General features: G+C 36.4%; 2 protein-coding genes across 2 annotated transcripts in view; one reads left to right on the top strand and one right to left on the bottom strand.

Moving 5' to 3' along the window:
* The window catches only part of vps50 (VPS50 EARP/GARPII complex subunit), a 118,034-nt gene extending 110,250 nt beyond the window's left edge, over positions 1 to 7,784 (top strand). Inside the window, exons 27-28 of the mRNA XM_056742010.1 lie at positions 4,357 to 4,546; positions 6,356 to 7,784. Of these exons, the coding sequence (XP_056597988.1) occupies positions 4,357 to 4,546; positions 6,356 to 6,475 (310 nt within the window). The 3' untranslated portion in view covers positions 6,476 to 7,784. The remainder of the gene's footprint in view (positions 1 to 4,356; positions 4,547 to 6,355) is intronic.
* Positions 7,785 to 18,043: 10,259 nt separating this feature from the next.
* calcr (calcitonin receptor) overlaps positions 18,044 to 20,658 on the bottom strand; it is a 38,956-nt gene continuing 36,341 nt past the window's right edge. Inside the window, exon 16 of the mRNA XM_056741298.1 lies at positions 18,044 to 20,109. Coding sequence (XP_056597276.1) covers positions 19,888 to 20,109 — 222 coding nt within the window. The 3' untranslated portion in view covers positions 18,044 to 19,887. The remainder of the gene's footprint in view (positions 20,110 to 20,658) is intronic.

Genomic DNA, 20,658 nt, shown 5'->3' on the forward strand with positions numbered 1-20,658 from the left:
AAAACTCAACCAATCAGAATCGAGAACCAGAACTGACCGTTTTATAATTCTATTTTTGGCACTACACTGACTCCATCCATTCCTGTATTATAGTCACATGAGATTTTTAACTGGCCTATGAATGAAACATCTGCTGGTTGGTAACCCCAGGTCATTTAAGCTAGAGGACACACTTCAGACTATTAGCTCTACAAACGTGGAAGAAAATGTGTTCTGATGACAGCTGTATGTGACATCAAAACGTTGTTGTTTTTTTCAAGCGTGTCTCCGACAATAAATTTAGTTTAGATCAAATACTTCATTACCCAAATGTCCTGCTCAAATACCTTTTAACCGAAGCAATCCTTACCAAAACTGCAAACCAGCATGAAGAGTGTCTCTTCTTCTTCATTCCTCCGCCTAACTCACAGGTTGCTTTTACTATTTCTATAATAAAGGAGAGAATGTGCCAAGAGCTGTTGTGTTTATAATGGTGGTTCGACTGGCAGTGATTGTTTTGAGATGAACCTTTATCCTTAGGGATTTGGGGAGGGTGCAGAACTTCACCTGTGGAATATTTGATTCAAAGCAACGGCAAGAAATTTTCAGCTGCCTCATCCATCTTGCGTTTGGAGGGTCTCGTCGTTGCATATGCAGAGGAGTGTTTTTTTCGGACAGATTGTTAAAATGCATTAGTTCTGTGAGAATTCATCAAATGTCTGTTCTGACTCGCTGCCATGCACAGAATAGCTTTTCTTGTCACGTTTCCACATCCTCTGTTGCTCTTGAACAGCTTCGTAGATTAATCCATCAAGATCTTCTTTATATTTATTTTTCCTTCTTGTTTCTACTTCAGGCGCGCATCTGCTTGCCATTATGCGAGAGGCGTTATCCTCATGCTAGGAAAATGAACGCTAGAAACATTTGCAGGCATGGTGTGACAAGCAGCTTAAAAGCCGCGAACTCTCCGGGGAGCTGTTGTCTTTCTGCCTTCTATCATTCTTATCCTGTCCCACCGTATTACATTCAGGGTGTGAGAAATCTGTGCTTCGCAGAAATGCTCAGGAGCTCGTGTACTTCTCAACGCTGTGTTCTGGAGATCTGCTGAGGGAACATTTGACATGACACTTCTTGACTTCAGAGAGTGTCCCATCGAATGAAACAATGCCTCACTGTAGAAGACGGGTACAATGAAAGCTGAAAAAAAGAAATATTCTAGTCGCTCAAGGTGTTAATCATTTATAAAGCCTAGCCCATGAAGGTGGAGCATGGGGTCCAGAGATTGAGGGTGAACAGGATTTATATAAAAGAGTTGAGAAGTCCGGTGACAGCTTAATTTTGCAGAGTTTTATTGTCGTCTGTATACTGTAGATGTGGCTCATCCAGAATACGCTTCTAATGTTTTTTTTAGGTTGTGATCTGAACGTAATGGCTTTTGAAATGAAAAATGTATGGGGGAGATATATGTGAACCTGGACCCTGGATACAATTCAATTATCATTTTTTCTTTTATGCCGAAAATCATTAGGATATCTAAAGATCATGTTCCATGAAGATATTTTGTAAATGTACTACCGACAAAAAATATCGCTCTTTGGGAATTACCACTCAAGTTTGGTATCTTTGTAAAGACTGGTACATCGCCTTCGATAGACAACTTTAAAAGTGATTTTCTCTATATTTTTTTATTTTGATTACAGATTTTCAAATAGTTATAAATCAGCCAAATATGTCAGTCCTATTCTAGCAAACCCTACATCAATGGCAAGCTTATTTATTCTGCTTTTAGATGATGTATAAAGCTCAATTATGAAAAGTTGACCCTTATGTGGTCCTTTGTATTCTTGATAGAAGATTATCAGGACACGTGACTGCTTGAAAAAAAACATCTATTATAAACTCTGCAATATTCTATAAATAAAATAAGAATTATCAGGTTTGATTTCATGTTCCTGGAAAATTCATGGCACTCCAGAGAACCTTCAGCAAACGTTCCTGATTTGTTCGATCCCAAACACACATTAGGACAAAGACTTGTACACCCTGAGGGCTTAAAGCCATTTACTCGAGTAGGACATGTTCCTGGATAATCATCATCATCTTGGTTCTGGATTGTAGGGTGACGGCTGGTTTAAAGTGTTTCCAAAACAAGAACATTGTATCATTTTTCTCAGATTTTATGGTTATGGAATTTTTTCAAGCACAAGCAGATGATGATGTTCCAGAAACATGTTCTTCCTTTCTGAGACAAAAACAGTACAAATGAAAATGCTTTGTAAGGCCGTGACCCTATAGCTCGGCAATCACCTTCTGCGAGGATCCAGCTGTAAACCTGAATTGTAAGGTCAAGGGTCGCTTTTTTGAAGATGGATATGTACACGCCTGGGATTGAAAGGTTATTTGAACTGTTAAATCTATTATATGTCTGGTTATAACAGCCATCCTTCACCACTAAAAGTGCAGCCTGTCTGATAGTATATTGTGAATAGAGTATAGATAGAGTGTAGATTACTAAATCCATTAAAACATTTATGTTAATTGAAATCAAATATTTATTTTTTAAATCAAATAACTTTTTATTAAAAATATACAGCATTTTGTATATTTTAATTTTTACTTTGCATTTATTTACAATGTTTTTAAATCAATAAAGATTAAAAAATATATTACCATGAAAACTAATTGTAAAAAAGCTATTCAGCTAAATATTAATAAAACTAAAATAACATTGAAAATATATCAGTAATAATGCCTTGCTTAAGGCTTTAAAACCTTGATAATGAAACCTGTGAAGTGTGAACTGTTGAACTCTAGAATGTCTTTGCCTCCAGCTATAGATGTACCTCCAGTGTGTTGGTAATGTACAGTAAGCACACAACAACATTCAAGCTGATGACAACCCCCAACTTTGCGCCACACACATTGCCAGAAGTTGTCTTTGGGTTTAAGTTTCTGCTTTAAATAAAACATTACAACCAGAATCATTATAGCTTTGTTGTCATTCAGCTAGCGTCTCAATATTAGCCACTGTTTCAGTGCTGAGGTGTGTCCCGTATCGCCCCCGTCCATCATTCCGAACGTGACGGGAGTCTGGGAAGAACATGAAATGGCTGGATACACTCGATGGGCGCTGCAATATCTTCCCCTCACAGAAAGTAATTACACCGCCGTCAGGCACAAAGTAAACAGGGGTGTCAACAGCACTGAACCTTTTGCTACTTGTTTGTCTTGGATGCGGCCACTGTGTAAATCGACTGTTGTGATGGATGCTGATCCCTGTGTCTGTAACTGAGACTCGCAAGCTGTATAAATTCTTTCTTTCTTTACCAATAAGTAGGATTAAAAGTGACAGACCAATGAGTAGAGTTGGGTATCGTTTTAATATTAGCGATTCTGATTCCAATATTTTTGTAGGAGAGACAAATTGGCAAATACTTAAAGAAAAGAGTTTTTATTCTTGCCACATTGAGGCTATAACCAGTAGGCTGTAACGGTTATTTGTGACAATTCATCAAATAATGAAATAAACAACACTTCCATTACGGAATAATCTGAAGCAAATACAAACCCAAACTATTTAAGTATAACACAAAAATACAACACAAAATATACAACATGCAGTTGCTAGATCATCATTATCTAAATAATTATTTGTGAATAAAATACTGAATTAATCATTTTAATAATTAAAAATAAATATCATTTAAAATAAACTAGTACATGTTGTCCTGAAGCTTCCAAAATGTATTAAATTGTGATCACTATTTTAAATAATTAAGTAAAATAAATAAAACTGATTGTCTTTTCATCTCGAGGATGAGACTTAACACGGGTCATTCCTTTAGATTAAAGACACGTTTCGTCATATGAGAGGTACTTTCTTCCCTTTCACGAAATATCTTTAGCACACGTATTGCATGCGGCAATGCTATCATCTTTTTTAGAAAGTTTTAGAAACCAAACTTTTGAACGTTTGCTGCGTTCATACTGCCGATGGAAATCAACTGCGCATGTGTGTAATGAGATAAGGTCCTTGTGGCAGGTCCTGGCAAACAGATACAACTGCAAAAAATGCTCACTGCCGTTCACGAGTGATTGGAAAAAGTCACGAATCGATAAACAGAACCGAAACACGTTCGTCCTATCGAATCCCTGGTTCTTTGAAAAATGGAACCGGTTCTCAAAACCCAACCCTACTAATGAGTCAAAGGTTGAAGGTTCAATCCAGGTTTAAGCACAAGGTGACGTGTGAAGCGCCTTTTAGCAGGACACTTCACCTCAGGCTGTTCTCACAATGAATGTATGGTGTGCTGTCAACACATGATGAAGGCTGTGCATCTGTCTCACTCCCCTCTCGTCTCCTCTTCTGTCTTCCAGCTACGCCAACGTGAAGAAATGCAGTAATGAAGGACGAGCGCTAATGCAGTTGGACTTCCAGCAGTTTCTGATGAAGCTGGAGAAGCTCACAGACCTCAGGCCAATTCCTGATAAGGAGTTTGTGGAGACCTACATCAAAGCGTACTACCTAACTGAAAATGACATGGAGCAGTTCATCAAGAACCACAGGGTAAGATGGCCGACACACAACTTCATTCATACACACCAGTACTGTATTACATTATTAGTAAAAAACAGCAATATTTTGTAGTGGTCAAAATAATGTCCAAGTTTGGTCAATTGACATCTTCGGTCTTTATTCAAATATATCAGTAGAGAGGCATTTAAAAAGTGGAATGAATGTTTCATTGGTATGTCTGGATTATAAACTGAAGCTCAGCTTTGAGAAGTTTAGGAAGTTTGGGGAAAAATTATGCACAACACAAGATTATGAAGCCATAATGGCCATAATAATTAATACATAAGAAATCAGTCAGTATTAACAATAGATAATATTAATATTAATTAATAAGAGTTCACTTCCATAACACGATAAGATAAGAAATGAGGTGCATTCCTTGTAATGTCAATCAAACTGCAGTCGGGGTGTTTTGGTAAAATAATAACAACTCCAACAAACAAAGCGAACTAACAAAACAAAGCATGATTACATAATAAAAAAACATGTTTTTTGACTTTTTAAATTTGACTTCCTGTGAGCTTTTTGTTTGTTAATGGAATTGTTTCCTAAAGTATATTCGAATAAAACCCATATTTGCTATTTTCGCCTAATAAATACAGTACATAAAATGTTTAGGGTTTTGTTCATTGTGTATCATACACCTCTTATTTTTTTAGGATTAAAAGCAAATATTTTGCACAAATGCCCCCAAATTACATCCCGTTTGCCCACTGCCGTATATATATTGTTCAGTTTTTATATGGTTAAAATTTTATTTTAATTTTTTGGCCGATTTCACAAACAAGCCTATAGTCCCAGACTAAAATGCAGGTTTGAGGCGTCTTAACTGAAAATAACTTGCAATGATAGATCATAAAACATGTCAGTGCTGTCGTTTTGTCTGAAGATTCACACTAGCAATGTATTTTTATAAAAATCTACTTCAATATCTTTAAAATAATTGAACTAAGACCTAGTCTTGGCTTAAGCTGAACCCTGTCTGTGAAACCGATCCTTTATGTACTAAAATGTTAATTTTAACACACAATGAGAACTGTCACACAAAACATTAGTCAGTATTCTTGAGTCGGCATGCAAAGGAAATCATTGAATGAAGTTGTTAATGGACAGTTCAAATGATAATTGCGTACATAGAGATGACATCTCTTTGTATGCAAACCTTAGAAGCGAGTTAGGATTTAAGCACTTCCGGTTCCATCATCCCGAAGTCAATGTTTTTTTGAATGGGTTTTCGGTAAATTGCCTGAAATATTAACTGTAATAACAAAAACTCTAAATATTATCACGTTTTAATCTTTGACATAAAACACTCCAGCTTCATTAAAGCTTCATTGTGTCTTAAAAACAGCGGTTGCTTAAGAGTTGCAAAAAGCGACTTCTTTCTTTGGTGGGGACTTTAGACATCATCTTGAATATAAATCTTAAGTAATAAAAAAAGTCTTAAAGTAATGCAACATACCTAAAGTAATGGGCACAATCTAATATTTCATGAAAAAATAAGAATTGTCATTTTTAATTTCACTGGGACTTTAATAAAGTTTGATTATGAAATATTCATGATTGTCATCATCTATTATAAACATTTACATTTAGACATTTGGCACACGCTTTTATCCAAAGCGACTTACATTGCTTTTATCCTATACATTTTTACATAGTAATTTGCAGTCCCCTGGGATCGTACTCACAACCTTGCATTGTTAACGCAATGCTCTTACCAGCACTTTTTTTTCACAAAGTTTGACACCGAATGTAAACAATGTCTCCAACAGAGATGTATTACACTTTTCTGTCCAGGAATACTCAATGAAGCAGCTGACCAACCTGGTCAACGTCTGCCTGGGGTCCCACATCAACAAGAAGGCGAGACAGAAGCTTCTCTCAGCTATCGATGACATTGACCGTCCAAAAAGATAAATATTGCAGAGCTAGTCCAATCTCTGCAGAATCATCATGGAAATCCCATACACACACTCTTCCTGGTAAACACGATCCATAGCGTCACACAGCTCATGTTTTGTTTATCAACCGTCTGCTGTTTATATTTCATTAGGAGTGTGAGCAGGACATGATGTGACTATACGAGGGCTGTGAATGGTAGTAATTGACAGTATGACCAGTTTCATTTGAATGACAACAATAATGCCTGACTCATGAACTGTCATGCAGTACAGTTACTTCATAGCCGTTTCTATAGCGAAATCCATATTTGCTTATTTTCTAATGGAATGTAAAGCATGAGTATCACTTTTTAGCATTAAAAGTGACATCATCGCCGCTTGTCTCTGGTATTTTAAAGAGAATGCATGTTTTGACAGGCTGCTGTTGCTTATAGCTGTGTCACGGATCCTTCCCTGTTACACAAGCTCCTCAGACAGGGCTTTACCTTGCAACTTATTTCTTTACCATTGATTTTATAACTTATGACACTTGCCGGTTGATCTCAGAGATACATTGTAGTATTGTTGTCGAAACGTTTGTGCAGAAAAGTGTTTACTTGATTGTCCGTAATATTAATAGTAACACTTGAAAAACAACTCCATATACATTTCTGTGAAAAAGTGATGCATTGTGCTATGATGGGCTATTCATTTCAGTGACTTTATATCGCTCGCTGATATATGTTGCTTTGTGTTGTGCCGTTTTCAGAAATATGACGAAATTGTGTAATAATATTCAGCTGTACCTAGATGAAGGAATGATGGAGAAATAAATACACTAACATTCTTATTTGAATGAATGATGGTGGCTTTGACCTTTTTTGTGCTATGATGGTGTTACAACCACCTCTCTTTTTTCCTTTGATATTCTTGCTGGATATAACGGAGAACTGCATTTTGATGTACAAGCATGCCGAAGCCTCATAGGTAGCATGGCAGAACCTCAGCTGTGGATTTTTTTAAAAAGAAGTTGCCGGTCTGAGTCCCTGAACATGCTTCTGTCGTTCTAATCTCGCTGTTAGACGCGAGCGCAGGGCCAGATGTCCCTCAGGACCCCTCATAGTGCAGTCAGCAGAAGAAAAAGCGACCTGGTGCCATTTATAGAGCTTACTGGACATTTTTAAACCAGCACTGCTGTTTTTTTATAGACACAAATTAAACATTGGATCTTGGCGTACCCATTCACTTCTACTGTATAGACGCAAAACAAATGCAAGTCAATGGAGACCGCTGTTGTTCAGTTATCATCATTCTTCAAAATATCATCTTGTGTGTTCTGCAGAAGGAAGAAAGTCAATAGGCAATATTGGTTTCAAATGACAAGAAGGTGAGTAAATGGTGATTGAAATTTCATTTTTGGGTGAACTTTTACATTATTATGCCATCTACAGTAGATATACATTTACTTCTAAAGGTCCAATGTGTCATTTTTTTGGAGGACCTATTGACAGAAAGACAATATAATATCCATAACTATAAGACCTTCCATAATGAAACATTATGTTTTTATGACCTTAGAATGAGCGTTTTCTATCTACATACACCGCAGCTCGCCTTGCATGGAATTCTCCATGTTGTTTCTACAGTAGCCCTAAACGGACAAACTGCTCTACAGAATGCATTTTGTAAATGCGTTATCTCCTTTGGCAAAAAAAGGAAAACGTGAGAACATCTTTGTCCTGTGTCAGCCACCGTAGTGCTTTGAAAGCTAGGGGAAAGGGGTGCAATTTGCAACCTCACCTTTAGATGCCGCTAAATTTCATACTGGACCTTTAATAAAAATGTTAAAGACCAACACTTGTAGTTTGCTTACTATTAACACACTTCACAAATCCTGGTCCTGATTTCTGTAATAACTCTGTTCAATGACATATTATCCTTCAGGTATTCAGTGTTTCTCATGCGGGGTGTAGCCTTTAATCCTGTACAGCAAAGCTTCAGCACTAATTAATTGGCTTCTGCTCCTGTTGTGCTGCAGTTTAAATGGCCTGTTTAGGATGTTGTGTTTTTATTGATTTGGGCATGAGTCATGAGCGAGAGGCGTTTTTATGGTTTTTTCAATGGGCTGGGAGGGGGATGGGGGGTTGTTGTCTGAGTGAGCCATTGTGCCTTCTCTATCTGAGTACCACCGGAGATCCTCGATCACACCCTCATAATAACCATACACAGTCATTAAATATATTATGGTGCTGGAAATAAAGTGGGGTAGAAATTCTCTTGTGAGCTGGATACATTTATTCACAGCATTTATGAAGTCAACCGCAGGACTGTATTGAATTCATTTTTAATGACCATTAATTCAGACATAAATCAAAGTAGATTTCATGTAAATTAATTCTGTGCATGATTTCGGTGTTTATCGTTTACATACATTTGACATTTATGCATTTTGGCATACGCCTTTTTCCAAAGCGAATTCAAGTGCATTCACATTTATTTATTAGTATGTGGGTTCTCATATTGATTCCACAACCTTTTCTGCTTCAAAGAAAAAGCTCTGGCATTTAACACCATCATGGTTGTATATTACATCACATTAGTAAATACATTTTTAGAGTAATGTAAAATTTGATAATAATTTTGATAAAAATGTTAAAGGGTGATGATGTCATCATCATAATTTTTATGTATTGGTTATTGGTCTTGCATATTTTTTTTCATTTGGGCAATTCCATGCACATGTCACCCTTATGAAAAACGTACGTTTTTTTACCAAAGGTTTTCACCTTACCAATTTAAATACCAGATTAAATACTATTTAAGTCTCTCTTAAAGTTTTTAAGCATTTTTGTTTTTTTCAAGCATTGTTTCCCATTGTCCAGAAAGTCAGTTTTGTTAATAACGAAAGTGTCACATCCATAAAGGTCCATATTCTTTATAAATGACAACATTTTAATTCATAGAAACCCTAAAAAGTATATAGTCTCTCCAAAATATGCGTCCTTTTCTGTCACATCCTTAACACATTAGTCATTCCCTCTTTTAAAATGAAAAACCCGTGCCTAGACTGATTTTTTTCTGACGTCTGTACTCCCTCCTCAAGGCCATAAGTAAATATAAACCGATGGTTCAATATATCGGTAATATATACATTCATTCTTAAGTTTCGACTGAAAATGTCACATCCATAATGCTGGACTTGCCCGTGTATAGCTTCTTTTCCCTTGACACTAACATCTTGAGTGCTCATCTGTGTAGAAGCTCTGATGCCGTATTAAATTATACAAAACCAACATCTGAAAAGTAAGATTAACTTATGTAACAATGATTGACATACGCTCTTGATAACTGTTCATTTTTTTGTGGCACTTAATAGTCAATATTTAGTCGCTGATTGTTTTTATATGCACTGACACTCTTCAATGTGAAGTCAAACCCTGTTATTTTAGCACGCCTACACAACCGTCCAATTCGAGATATACATTTTTATTTATTTCCGAAATCATGATTTGGCTTGCTTTCTAAACTATATACAAATCCAAGTACTTCATTACTGATATATTTTTCCAGCTAGCTCCAGATGGAGGTTGTCTCAACACCACATCTTAGACGGCCAAGAGACCTCAGTGAACTACTACAAGTATAAGACACTTAAGAAGCGTAAATTCAAGATTATAAATACAAGCTCTCTTTGGTCCGAGGTAAAGCTGAAGCGTGACAATTATTGGGTGTTAAATACTTCTCTTTTTGCTTAATATGCACAGTCAACTGTAAGCCATTTGTAGTTGGCGTGCTATTTAATAACTCTAAATATGTTCTCAATAAGACATTATTTAAAAAAAATGAATTTCAGTAAAGCTGATAATTGGTATTTTGCTGTTAACTTGAGATGCGGCCCTCTTGAGATGTGAATTTCACATATGCTTGTACTTAGCTCAATGCGAACTCGTCTTTTGGGAATTTGTGTATTCATTTACACTAATCCTTATTAATAATTGTCTTGTTTGACCCAGTTAACATTGCACAGATCAGCGGTTCGCTTTTTACGCATTTCATACACTTGTACAATATGACTTTGTTAATTATTCATAGCCTAAAACTATTCAATTATTACCAGTGGGATTTTCCTAATGATCATATAAGTCGTACAGAACACCCGCTCTAACAGTGCTGCCGTATCACTCTGTGAAACTCTTTCTTGTCCCATTGAGACGTTCCAGGTTGACAGGAGCAGTTTTAGATGGTAAGATTAGTTGTATGTTCAGGAACGACCTGGGAGTTCACGTGGGACTCGCTGGATGTTCTTTCGTGTCTCTTGAGGTGTGTATATAGCCCAGCGCAGGTGTAGGGAGAATTCTTCCATGCTCCGTCTTTCTCAATCCGTCGCAGTAAACAAACTCGCGGGAAATGTAAGCTCTGATCACCCTTAAGGCTCTACGCAGGTTACCTTGACAACACCCCCATCATTTAGTTACTGGGGCTTCTCAGCATGCAGCAGGATTTCATGCTTGGCAGAGACTCAGCCCCATAATTTTTTCTGATACTCGTGGGTCAACCAATCGGTCAGCTTCTGCCCACACACCCCTTTTCCGTGCTAAACTCACATCCTGAGAAATGCTTTGGCAGATTGAACTTTTGCGATACAGTATATGGAATCCAGAGTTCTAGGTTTTTAGAAGGAATGGTGTGGGATATTTGACAGGACGAAGCTGTAGTTCAATATTATTTAATCATTAAGAATGAATTTTATACCAAACGTTTTCATGTTGACCGTGCACAAAGCCATCCTTAATATATCTCTACATTATGAGCGATGCCAAACATGCCAGTTCTGCATGCAACCAGCAATATATGTAGAATTGAGACATTGAGTCTGATGCAGGATGGCAGGTTGAAAGTGTATTTATTGTGCAGTCAGTTTGTCTTATTGATTCCCTGCTGTCTTTAATCGGTCTGTCTGTGGGAACACAAGTTGGTCGATAGAACAGAAGGAGCAGCAAAACATTTGTTGACATTGAGCTGTATATAAAACATGAGTTGAATGCTGCAACGTCAGTACTTTTTGAAAGATCTGTTTTTCGAACTTGGAAAAGAAAGAAAGTTCAAGTCCTGCGAGTAGAATAGTGCAGCAGGCGCAGCCTACACGTTTGTGCAAATCGCTTCGTTTATTTGTGTTAGTTTATAGGCTTTGGTCGAGAACTTTGACGTCCAAATTGCCAGTTTATAGGCGCCTTGTGTCTCTCACTTACTTTAATAGGGCTATCTAATTGAAATCCATCTGTTTTACAGACATTTTTGTGTGTGTTTATCCCTCTTTAAGGTGTAACTGTGCATTTACAGCTTTAAAAGGTATTTACATTATTATCGACCTCTGTGACAAAATCCGTAAGCTTTATGAGGCTGAAGGAATGAAGTTGATTTCATAAACCAAAGATTCCTGCAGAACCGTACAGAGTTATTATTACAGTTCATATCATGTTAAAGCGTCGCTTCGCACTTTCCCGGTTGCGATACGTAATGGATTCACATAAGCATCATATGCAAATATGGCAAAGGATTGTGCGCTTATCAGGAACTTTTCATTAGCCTATGGATTCTCACGTTTACTTTATAATTGTATTCAGATAAAATATATACTCTTACAGATGCTCGTAATGTGAAATTTTCTCATTTCTTATCGCAGAAATGTGATGGCGCGCATGTGACTCAAGGTGCGGTTGCACATGCGCAGCGGGAGACCCTCGAGGAGAGAAGTGTTGATGGATTCATAGCTGTGCTAATGAGTCACACAGTAAACCTCAGGTGTATCCATCCCAAGCTGCTGAACTGTTTTCACGACCCTCCTCTCTTGGCTACGCGCTCTGCGCCTGGATGCGCGCCGGGGTGACGATCGCTGGCAGGTCCCAGCGTCACACTGAGTGAATGGGAAATGAATAACAGTACATTGAATATGGAAACTAGATTTGCATTTCCTGAAGGACGTACGTTAATAGGCAATCAAAGAATCGTGTTGTAGTGAGCTTAGGTTTGGTTGTGGGTGAATGCTGCATTAGCAGCTCTTTGTTGTCATGGCACGAGCAGGTTTTAGTTACATAACTATCAACATAATAACATAATAATTGTGTTTTTAATTTAGTTTACACGTTAAACAGATGGCGAAAGAAGAATATTTAATAGAAAAAGGGCAAATGTTTAGGATCTCTTGACAAAATGTTTCTCATGATCTTAAAAATCTTTTAATGGTTGAAATTACTTTAATTGTGTCTTTTATTAAATTTTTTATATATTTTTGAGATGGATTACTTGGACCAAATAATTATTTCAAAGCATGCAATAAGAGTCCAGCATTGATGGAAAATTCAGCAAGAAGTTTAATGATAAAACGCCAACTGTCCGTTTTTGTGAATTCTAAGCAGACTTTGAAGATGCTAAAATATAACAGAGTACATTTTTTTTAGTCAACATAATTCCAACAATTTTTACAATTGCGTTGGTCTATGGGTGATTGTAATCCATGGGTTCAATCAAACTACTATTATTCTAAAATGTGAAAAAATATATAAATAAAGAACGAGTAAGTGATCTTCTACTTTTGACCAGTAGTGTATGAACATACTTTGTTTGTTGGGATGTTTTGATGTTGCTCGGCGCAAACCTTGTCTTTCTACTTTTCATTATTATTATTTTTTAATAATCATGTTATAAATGATCATATTTGTCTGTGTTTTTTGCATATATTTATCCAATAAAAAGCGTTACAAATATCTTGTCAAATTTGACAACACAGTGTATAATTATTAAAAAAATTGCTTATTTCCATTTCTTAAAAAATAGCACTTTTCAAATGCAATGTGTCCGCCCGACAGCAACAGTATGTTTTCAAATTACACAAACTCATCTAATTAATTGGAGTTACTCCAGTTTTTAAGTGACAGCATTACAACATGAAGATGTAGATCTTGTACACAAGTTTAAAAATAGTTTGTTTAAATGACGAGCACAGTAAATTTCATCATACTTAAGCTTAAGCATTTAAGGCTGCAGCAGTTTTTTTCTACAGTGACCTCATTTCCTCAAGCAGAGTTGTTGGTTGGTGCCAGTGAATGCCAGGCCTGCGCTTTTTGCCGCAGCGGAATTGAAAATCAGTTGAAAGATTCCTTTGTGAAACTTCTGTGCTTTTATTCAGTTGGCTTTTTTTATTCAGTGAGATGTTTAATACTGGGTGACTAAAACGATTATATTTTTATCATCCATTTTACAGTCGCTCCACTCAGATGGCCAGTGTTGAGGTAGCTGTGAATCTCGGTGCTCCGTTCTAAATGTGCTATAGTGAATATTATTGTGTTATTTATAATGTTCAGGTTACTCTTCATCTACACAGGGGTCTTTATATTAAACAGTAGTTTATTAAAGTATTAATATTATTTTAAATTATTATTATTAAGGTAAATTATATTATATTATCTTCTCAAATTAATATTATGATTCTGTGTTAACTCTGGTATAATGTTTTACTGCATTTTAGTGCAGGTGGATGTGACCACATATTTTATGGCTTTGATGACAGCGGCAGATAAAATTCACATCTTTTCTGTCAGAAAGCTGATGTTTAAACCTGTTAGCTTGAATCTTCATCCAGGCTACAATAACCAGAGACAGCATGTGTTGGGACCTTTGGATGAGGTCACTCAGAATCTCTCAAGGGCCACAAGCAACACATTTGGCATTTGTGAGTATCTTTCTCCACCCCTGAGCAATCTAACCGGCTCTATTCCTCTTATCTTCTGTTCTGCGTGTGATTTTCTTTCAGCAGAGGTCACTGTGTACGACGAATTCCGTGATATGGGAAAATAAAGGTCACGTTTTGCGGGATTGTCTGTGAAGTGCGAACAGAGAGTATTCTTCTGTGTATATTTTGGAACATGCGTTAATGGCTTAAAATGAAAGCCAGTGCGGTCAGTTTATGCTCCCGTTGGGATCAAAGACAAAGAGAGAAGTTCAGGCTAACTTACTATTGAACTCATCAGAGATCAGAAAAAAGGCTTTAGGCCAAAGACCATCAGTAATGATAGTAAACTCTCAATCTCTTTGCTTAAGTACGTTTTAAACTTAACTTAGTACAAAAACAAATTTATGTTTCGAAGGTTGATAGTCACAGTTGTTATATAAAATACATGAGATGTACTGTTCAAAGCCTGATGGAAAGAAATTTAACATTAACATATCTCTGAATTATAACCCTCATTAAATTCCCTGACATTTGTATTTTTGAAACTTTTTATAAACGCTGAAACTCAAAGGCTGTTTTGCTCAAAGCTGCACACAGTTACAGGATGTACATGTGGATATTTATAGTACATTTTAGAAACAAGAAACTTAAAACAACCTGGATCTTATTTGTCTAAAAATATATAATATGTCAAATAAATATGTTTTGATATAAATATATTGCAAAGGAAACTCAGATGTCTGAAGTTCAGCTGATGTAAAAACATTTCAGTGATGCTCAATTCAATTAGAAACTTTATTACTATGTACTTTACATTACATCATTTTTTTTACATTTCCTTTATCTTAGTTGAACTTTCACAGCAGGACTATACTATATATAAAATAAATGTATATATGTGTGTGTGGACTTGTGCTTATTTGCTTTTCAGGTTTAATACCGTTTGGTCTTTTACAAGTTAATGGGATATTTCAAAAGAGATATTCAGAATCTCAGCAAGCTCTAGTCATGGTTTATTGAGTCTGCCTTAGATAAAGTTCATATCATAATCAGAGGCATAGAATGTTTAGGAAAAAGCTATTAGTTTCTATTCACAATTGGTCTCAGCCATTGTCAGCCTTTTTCTCGAATATTAATATGGGAGGTAACTGATACTTCATCAAACTTTCAACTATTTCAGCATGAATGCAAAGATCGGACAGCCTCCCCATGTATTCAGAAGATGTCTAAAGCTTTGAGAGCTCGCTGAGGTGCCTCTGTTGTGAGGAGATTCTTTTCTTTAGTGTCAAGAGATTCATTATGAGCATAAATGTAAATCTTCAAGACACTTGCTTTCAAAAAATAAACCTTGAAATGCTTCTGCTTCCATCGTTCTGCATTCACTGCTCAGCAAAAATGTTTTACTTTATTTTTTATTTTCCGCAAGAATGTTTTTTGAAACCTTTACATCAATTATAAATTCAGCTGCTCAACTTGTTTGATTGTACCAGTTTCTAATGATAAGAGACTGTTTTTATCTGGCAATCTCAAGGTTGCATGAGTAAATTTTACGGAACCTGTCAAGATCATCGAGCTTATATTTATATACATCAAATTTAATTGAGAAATGACACTTTGCCCTTAGAAAATCAGGATTTTTTGCAATTATTTCTCATTATGCCAGCAGGCCCATACCCCCAACCCCCAATTCTTATTAAAATTTGAAAATAAATACTATAAAATTGTAATATCTTCCACACTTAAATTGCCAACTCGGAATAATGAATCTGCGACCTTAGACGGACGTAATGTCTTTCGTGAAGTTTCTACATTAATTACAATGTTTAAGGTAAAAACACTGCTTTCCATAAATAAAACATTTTCTCAATCTTAAACTTTCCAGAAAATGATCAAAAACTAAATTTTTACAATACCTTTTACAATATAAAAACATAAGTGAGCTATAAGAGGTCGAGACATAATTCAATTATATAATAAAATCATTAATGTGCTCTCGGCTATCACAGTGACAGTTCCCATCAGGAGCGCGACATGAAGAGGCATCTTCCATGCAAATCTGCTAAAAGCTTTTTCCTGTATGATGTACTACTTAAATTTCTAATGCAACATGAGCGTTTCAAATCGTCTCTCTTTGTTATGCTAAGCATTGTATAAATCGCTTTTCTTACATTTATGGAAATCATTTAAAGAACATGATAATTGTGTATCTGTGTTCATGCAAATGTACCGAGTGATATTCTTTTTAACTATAATGATACAATTAGTTGCGTTTGTAATGAAAGCAGAATCTACTCTCATTGTCTTAAACACAAAAAGAAGAAAGAGATTCAAATGCCTTAAGGAGAAAAAGCTAAGTTTCAGATAAAAGCTTGTGGTTGTCACATTGTTTTATGTAGCTTTTTAGTGTGCGTGCTGTTTTAAACACCACTTCCCCCACTAAACATTAATTTGAAGATGGTCCATGACACATGACATCAGCAGTGTTGGGGTCGAATGCAAATGATGTACTGGTGTTGCTAGGAGTATAATGAAGAATGAGTGTAGCTTGCAGTGCTTATTACAGCATAAGTGATGCAAAAGACCTAATCTGCCTGCAGTTTCTCACTTTCACAAAAAAGATGAAGAATTTGCTTATGTTAATTACATTAGGAGTGCTTAATAACATGAGTCAAACTGATTGAACCTTATGAACAGTAAACTGTCATCTCTGGTTCAATATCAAAAGAAACTCAGCTCACCATCAAAAGAAAGAACGGTCACCAAGTCAAATAATTTAAATATATGTACTACATTAAATATTACAACTGTACTTAATATAATGTTAATGTAGAAAATGATATTTACCGTTGAAGATGAAAAATACCCAGATTGAAAGTATTACTGTCCAAAACTACGCTGAATAATAAAATATGAAAAAAGTGATCCAGTGTGAAAAATTTAAGTATAAGTCAATTTTATGTGATTTACTGTTTACATTAAATCAGATAATTCTGTGAAAATACAACCTTGATATCTTTGATATTGATTACATAAGGCCATGTCAGAGATTAAAATCATATGTAAAATAATGGTTGAAATCAAACTTTGATGCGCATCACGGAATTACACTTTGAGAGTTCAGTCTGATTTTCACAGACATTCTCACAAATAGTTGATTCATTTATTACTATTTTGAAATATAAATATAAAAAAATGGGTCTGTTTAATAAAGCGATAAGCACCAAGAAGCTGTGGGTTACAGTGCATTTTATAACAGCTAAGGGCGTTGTGGCATGATGCGAAGTGCATAATACGCCCTTAACTGTTATAAAATACACTGTAACCCACTGCTTCACGTAGCTTATTGCTTTTATAAAACGGTTGTTCTATATGCGTTGCAAAGTTTCATTAAATAATGTAAATTAAATCATATTTAGGCTATTTAATATATAATTAGGGTCACAGCTGTATTTAATGGGCAGAAAGAGGACAGCACATGTTAGACGCAAACAAAAAGCATTTGTCAGTCCTGCACCTGTAGAGGCTGAAGCTTAGTGAATGTGACACTGGCTGTGCCAGAAATATCTTGGTCTGTTGTCTATGCTTGCACCCGCAGGCAAGATCTAAGCACATCTCACAAAAGTCAATTAGACTGAATGTTATTAGCTATGATGTTAAGTTCAGAAATGTAAGCATTAAATCTGGTAGTAGAAGAGAGTGATGTATTTTTTTTTTTTAAGAAATCTATAATAATGGGATATCTCTGTTGTAGAAATATATAAAAATCTAAGAAATTATTCAGAGTCACATAAAGACTTTTAGCTTTAAGCCATCAAATTTAATCTTATGTACAAAATAGGATGTAAATTCATGTGACTCAAAGACAAAGTCTCTGACTATACATATATAAATGGACACATTTTCAAAATGGTTCAATTTCGAGCGAGAAAATGAAAAGTTTGTTTTCTTCTGAAAGCACAACAGTTCTTCATTGGCATCCCGAACACTAGCAATAAACATTAAAACGTGATCAAGAACAGAAGCTTAAAACATACAACGGAAGCTTTATGACTGACTGACAGTACACTATATACACCATGATGCCAATGTCATGTTAGACTAAAACAATTACATGGTAAATACAATTACCCCAAAAAAATCCACACAACTCACAAATTCACCTCAAACCTCTGGAGACACAACACAATATGTACATCTTAAAGTTTCGTTTTAAATAAAGTTACAGCGTCGTAGTCCAATGTAACAAAAAATAAACATTTCATAGAGAGAGAAAAATAATCAAGCTTGTTTCCAGAGCGTCACTGTATTGAATATTCATACATTTCTCATTTTTCTTAATATTTCCATCTTATTAAACAAATTCACATTATTAGGAAATGTATACAAACAACTTCTGGAAAAACTCTTTACATTCCTATATCGTAAATCCATAAATTAGCTTTTCAATATAATATTTAAACAAAGTGTTCAATGATCAATACATGTAGCTCTGAACGTTTTCTATATAGATGTACATGTGCATTTAATGTTTTGTTCAGTTATCGTCCGATGTGAAGTGTGTTTGACATCTGTCTGTCATGTCATGCACCCCACGGGTCATTTGAAGCTGATGTTTATTCTCACAGTTGTCTACCCCTTGGTGGGGGGAATAAAATGAAGAGCTGTTCTGCATTTTTGTCCTTTACATAACCACTAACATATGGGAGGGTTTTCAGAAGAAATCGTTTTATGATATTCCTCTAGGCTAGCCATAGCAATAGTCATAACGCTTTGTTTTCATGTTGAGTTGATTTAAAGTGCTTATCTGTTATTACTATTTTGTTCATTCCTATTTAACTCTTGTAACAAAAGCATGAATTATTGTTTACTGCTTGAAAACTAGAATAAACCAGAGCGTTGAACAAACTAGATTCGGTTGCCCATTGGGAACGTACTTGTTGGGAAAGCAGCACTCTAAAACCCTCACAAGATGCCTTTAGACAAAATCAGACTTGAATCAAATCTGCAACACTTGAGTAACGTTATTGAATATATTTTTTAGTCTTTTTTTGTCAGAATATATATATTTTTGTACTCGCGGCGAGTTATAAATCCACTGCTAAAATTATCCACGTTCTTCATCTCTTTCCTCTACGCCCTCTTTCGAAGCAAAGATGAGGCAAAAGAGTACAGCTGCGAAAACAGTAAAGCAGTCAGGAGGCTCGCAGACGGACACAAAGCTATATTTAGTTACAAAATGGCCGTCCGACAGGCCTTTTTTAACCCCCTTTGACACTTGAATGCTCAGAATTCAGGCACAGAAGAATTTTCCTTTGTTTGCTGATGGACGTCTCAGCCGTCTGCTTGAGAACCTCATCCCAGAAGCTTTAGTAAAACACACATCCTTTGGTTTCTGCAAAGTAAGTTTCGCCGTTTAGGGGTCAAGAGCCCAGAGGGGATGTGAGGAGCTTCCGAAACTAGCAGCTTTAACATGACATACTTAAAGGAACGCTTCCCGTGACTGAATGTTGTTTTCGTCTCAACTCGCAGAAGCAGAGCTGTAAAGAATTGAAACGAAGTGGTGGGTGATCTCTCAGCACAATCGCTGGTGCCGACACACGGACTCTGGACGTCCTGTTGTTGTCAAGCGCATGAACTCTGAGATGGGGGAGCTTGTGAACACTCACTTAATGGAGCCTCCGGTTTGACTTTTCTCGAATCGTTCGTGTTACTCAGATCTGTCAGGCGTACGTCTCGCCCGTCTTGAGGGCCACCAGCTCTGAGTCTTCTGTTTGTTTGCAGTTCGAGTGTTCGCTGTTGCAGTCGTGATGGAACATGTACGCGGGCACCTCGGTGATGGAGGTGGCGGTATACGACGTGGAGCGCATGGAGCAGTGCTCGCGTCTCCGCTGACCCCACTGCGCTTTGTATTGTATCCACTGTCTCTTCAGAGCTGACTGGACCTGTGGTGAGAGAAATCATGTGATATTAGACATAACGTCTGAATATCTATCAGTTACCGGTACTCTATTATCATTCTTTCATAGCTGCGCATAACTTGTAAATATGAAAACCCGATTGTATCGCAATTACCGGCCAGTGTATTTTTACCACAACAAAGAGAGGTATTGGATCAGTCACAGATCTAGAGCAGACGGGACACCGGGGGCAGGACATTTGAGTTCGGAACAAATCATTATACCGGCGTAAACAAACAACGACAAAGAAAATATTATTCCGTGTCAGTGCGCCCTTTATGGTCCTGAAACAGGATCTGCTCTTAGGACACATGCACATAGTTTGCAGACGCATGTGGATGCTGATGCGAGACGGGCTGCTCATGCATAAGCTAATAATTGACCCCTTTTCCAGGCCCAGAAATAATCCAGCATGTTTAAAACAGGACTTGCACATAGGAGGATAAAAGCTGCTAATTCATTCCATTCAAGTTTGTGCCAGAAACCTCATGCTGAGTTTTCTATTAAAACTGTGTCTTCATTGTCTTGGTTTTG

The sequence above is a fragment of the Triplophysa dalaica genome, chromosome 25 (genome assembly GCF_015846415.1).
Source record: "Triplophysa dalaica isolate WHDGS20190420 chromosome 25, ASM1584641v1, whole genome shotgun sequence".
Classification (NCBI taxonomy): Eukaryota; Metazoa; Chordata; class Actinopteri; order Cypriniformes; family Nemacheilidae; genus Triplophysa; species Triplophysa dalaica.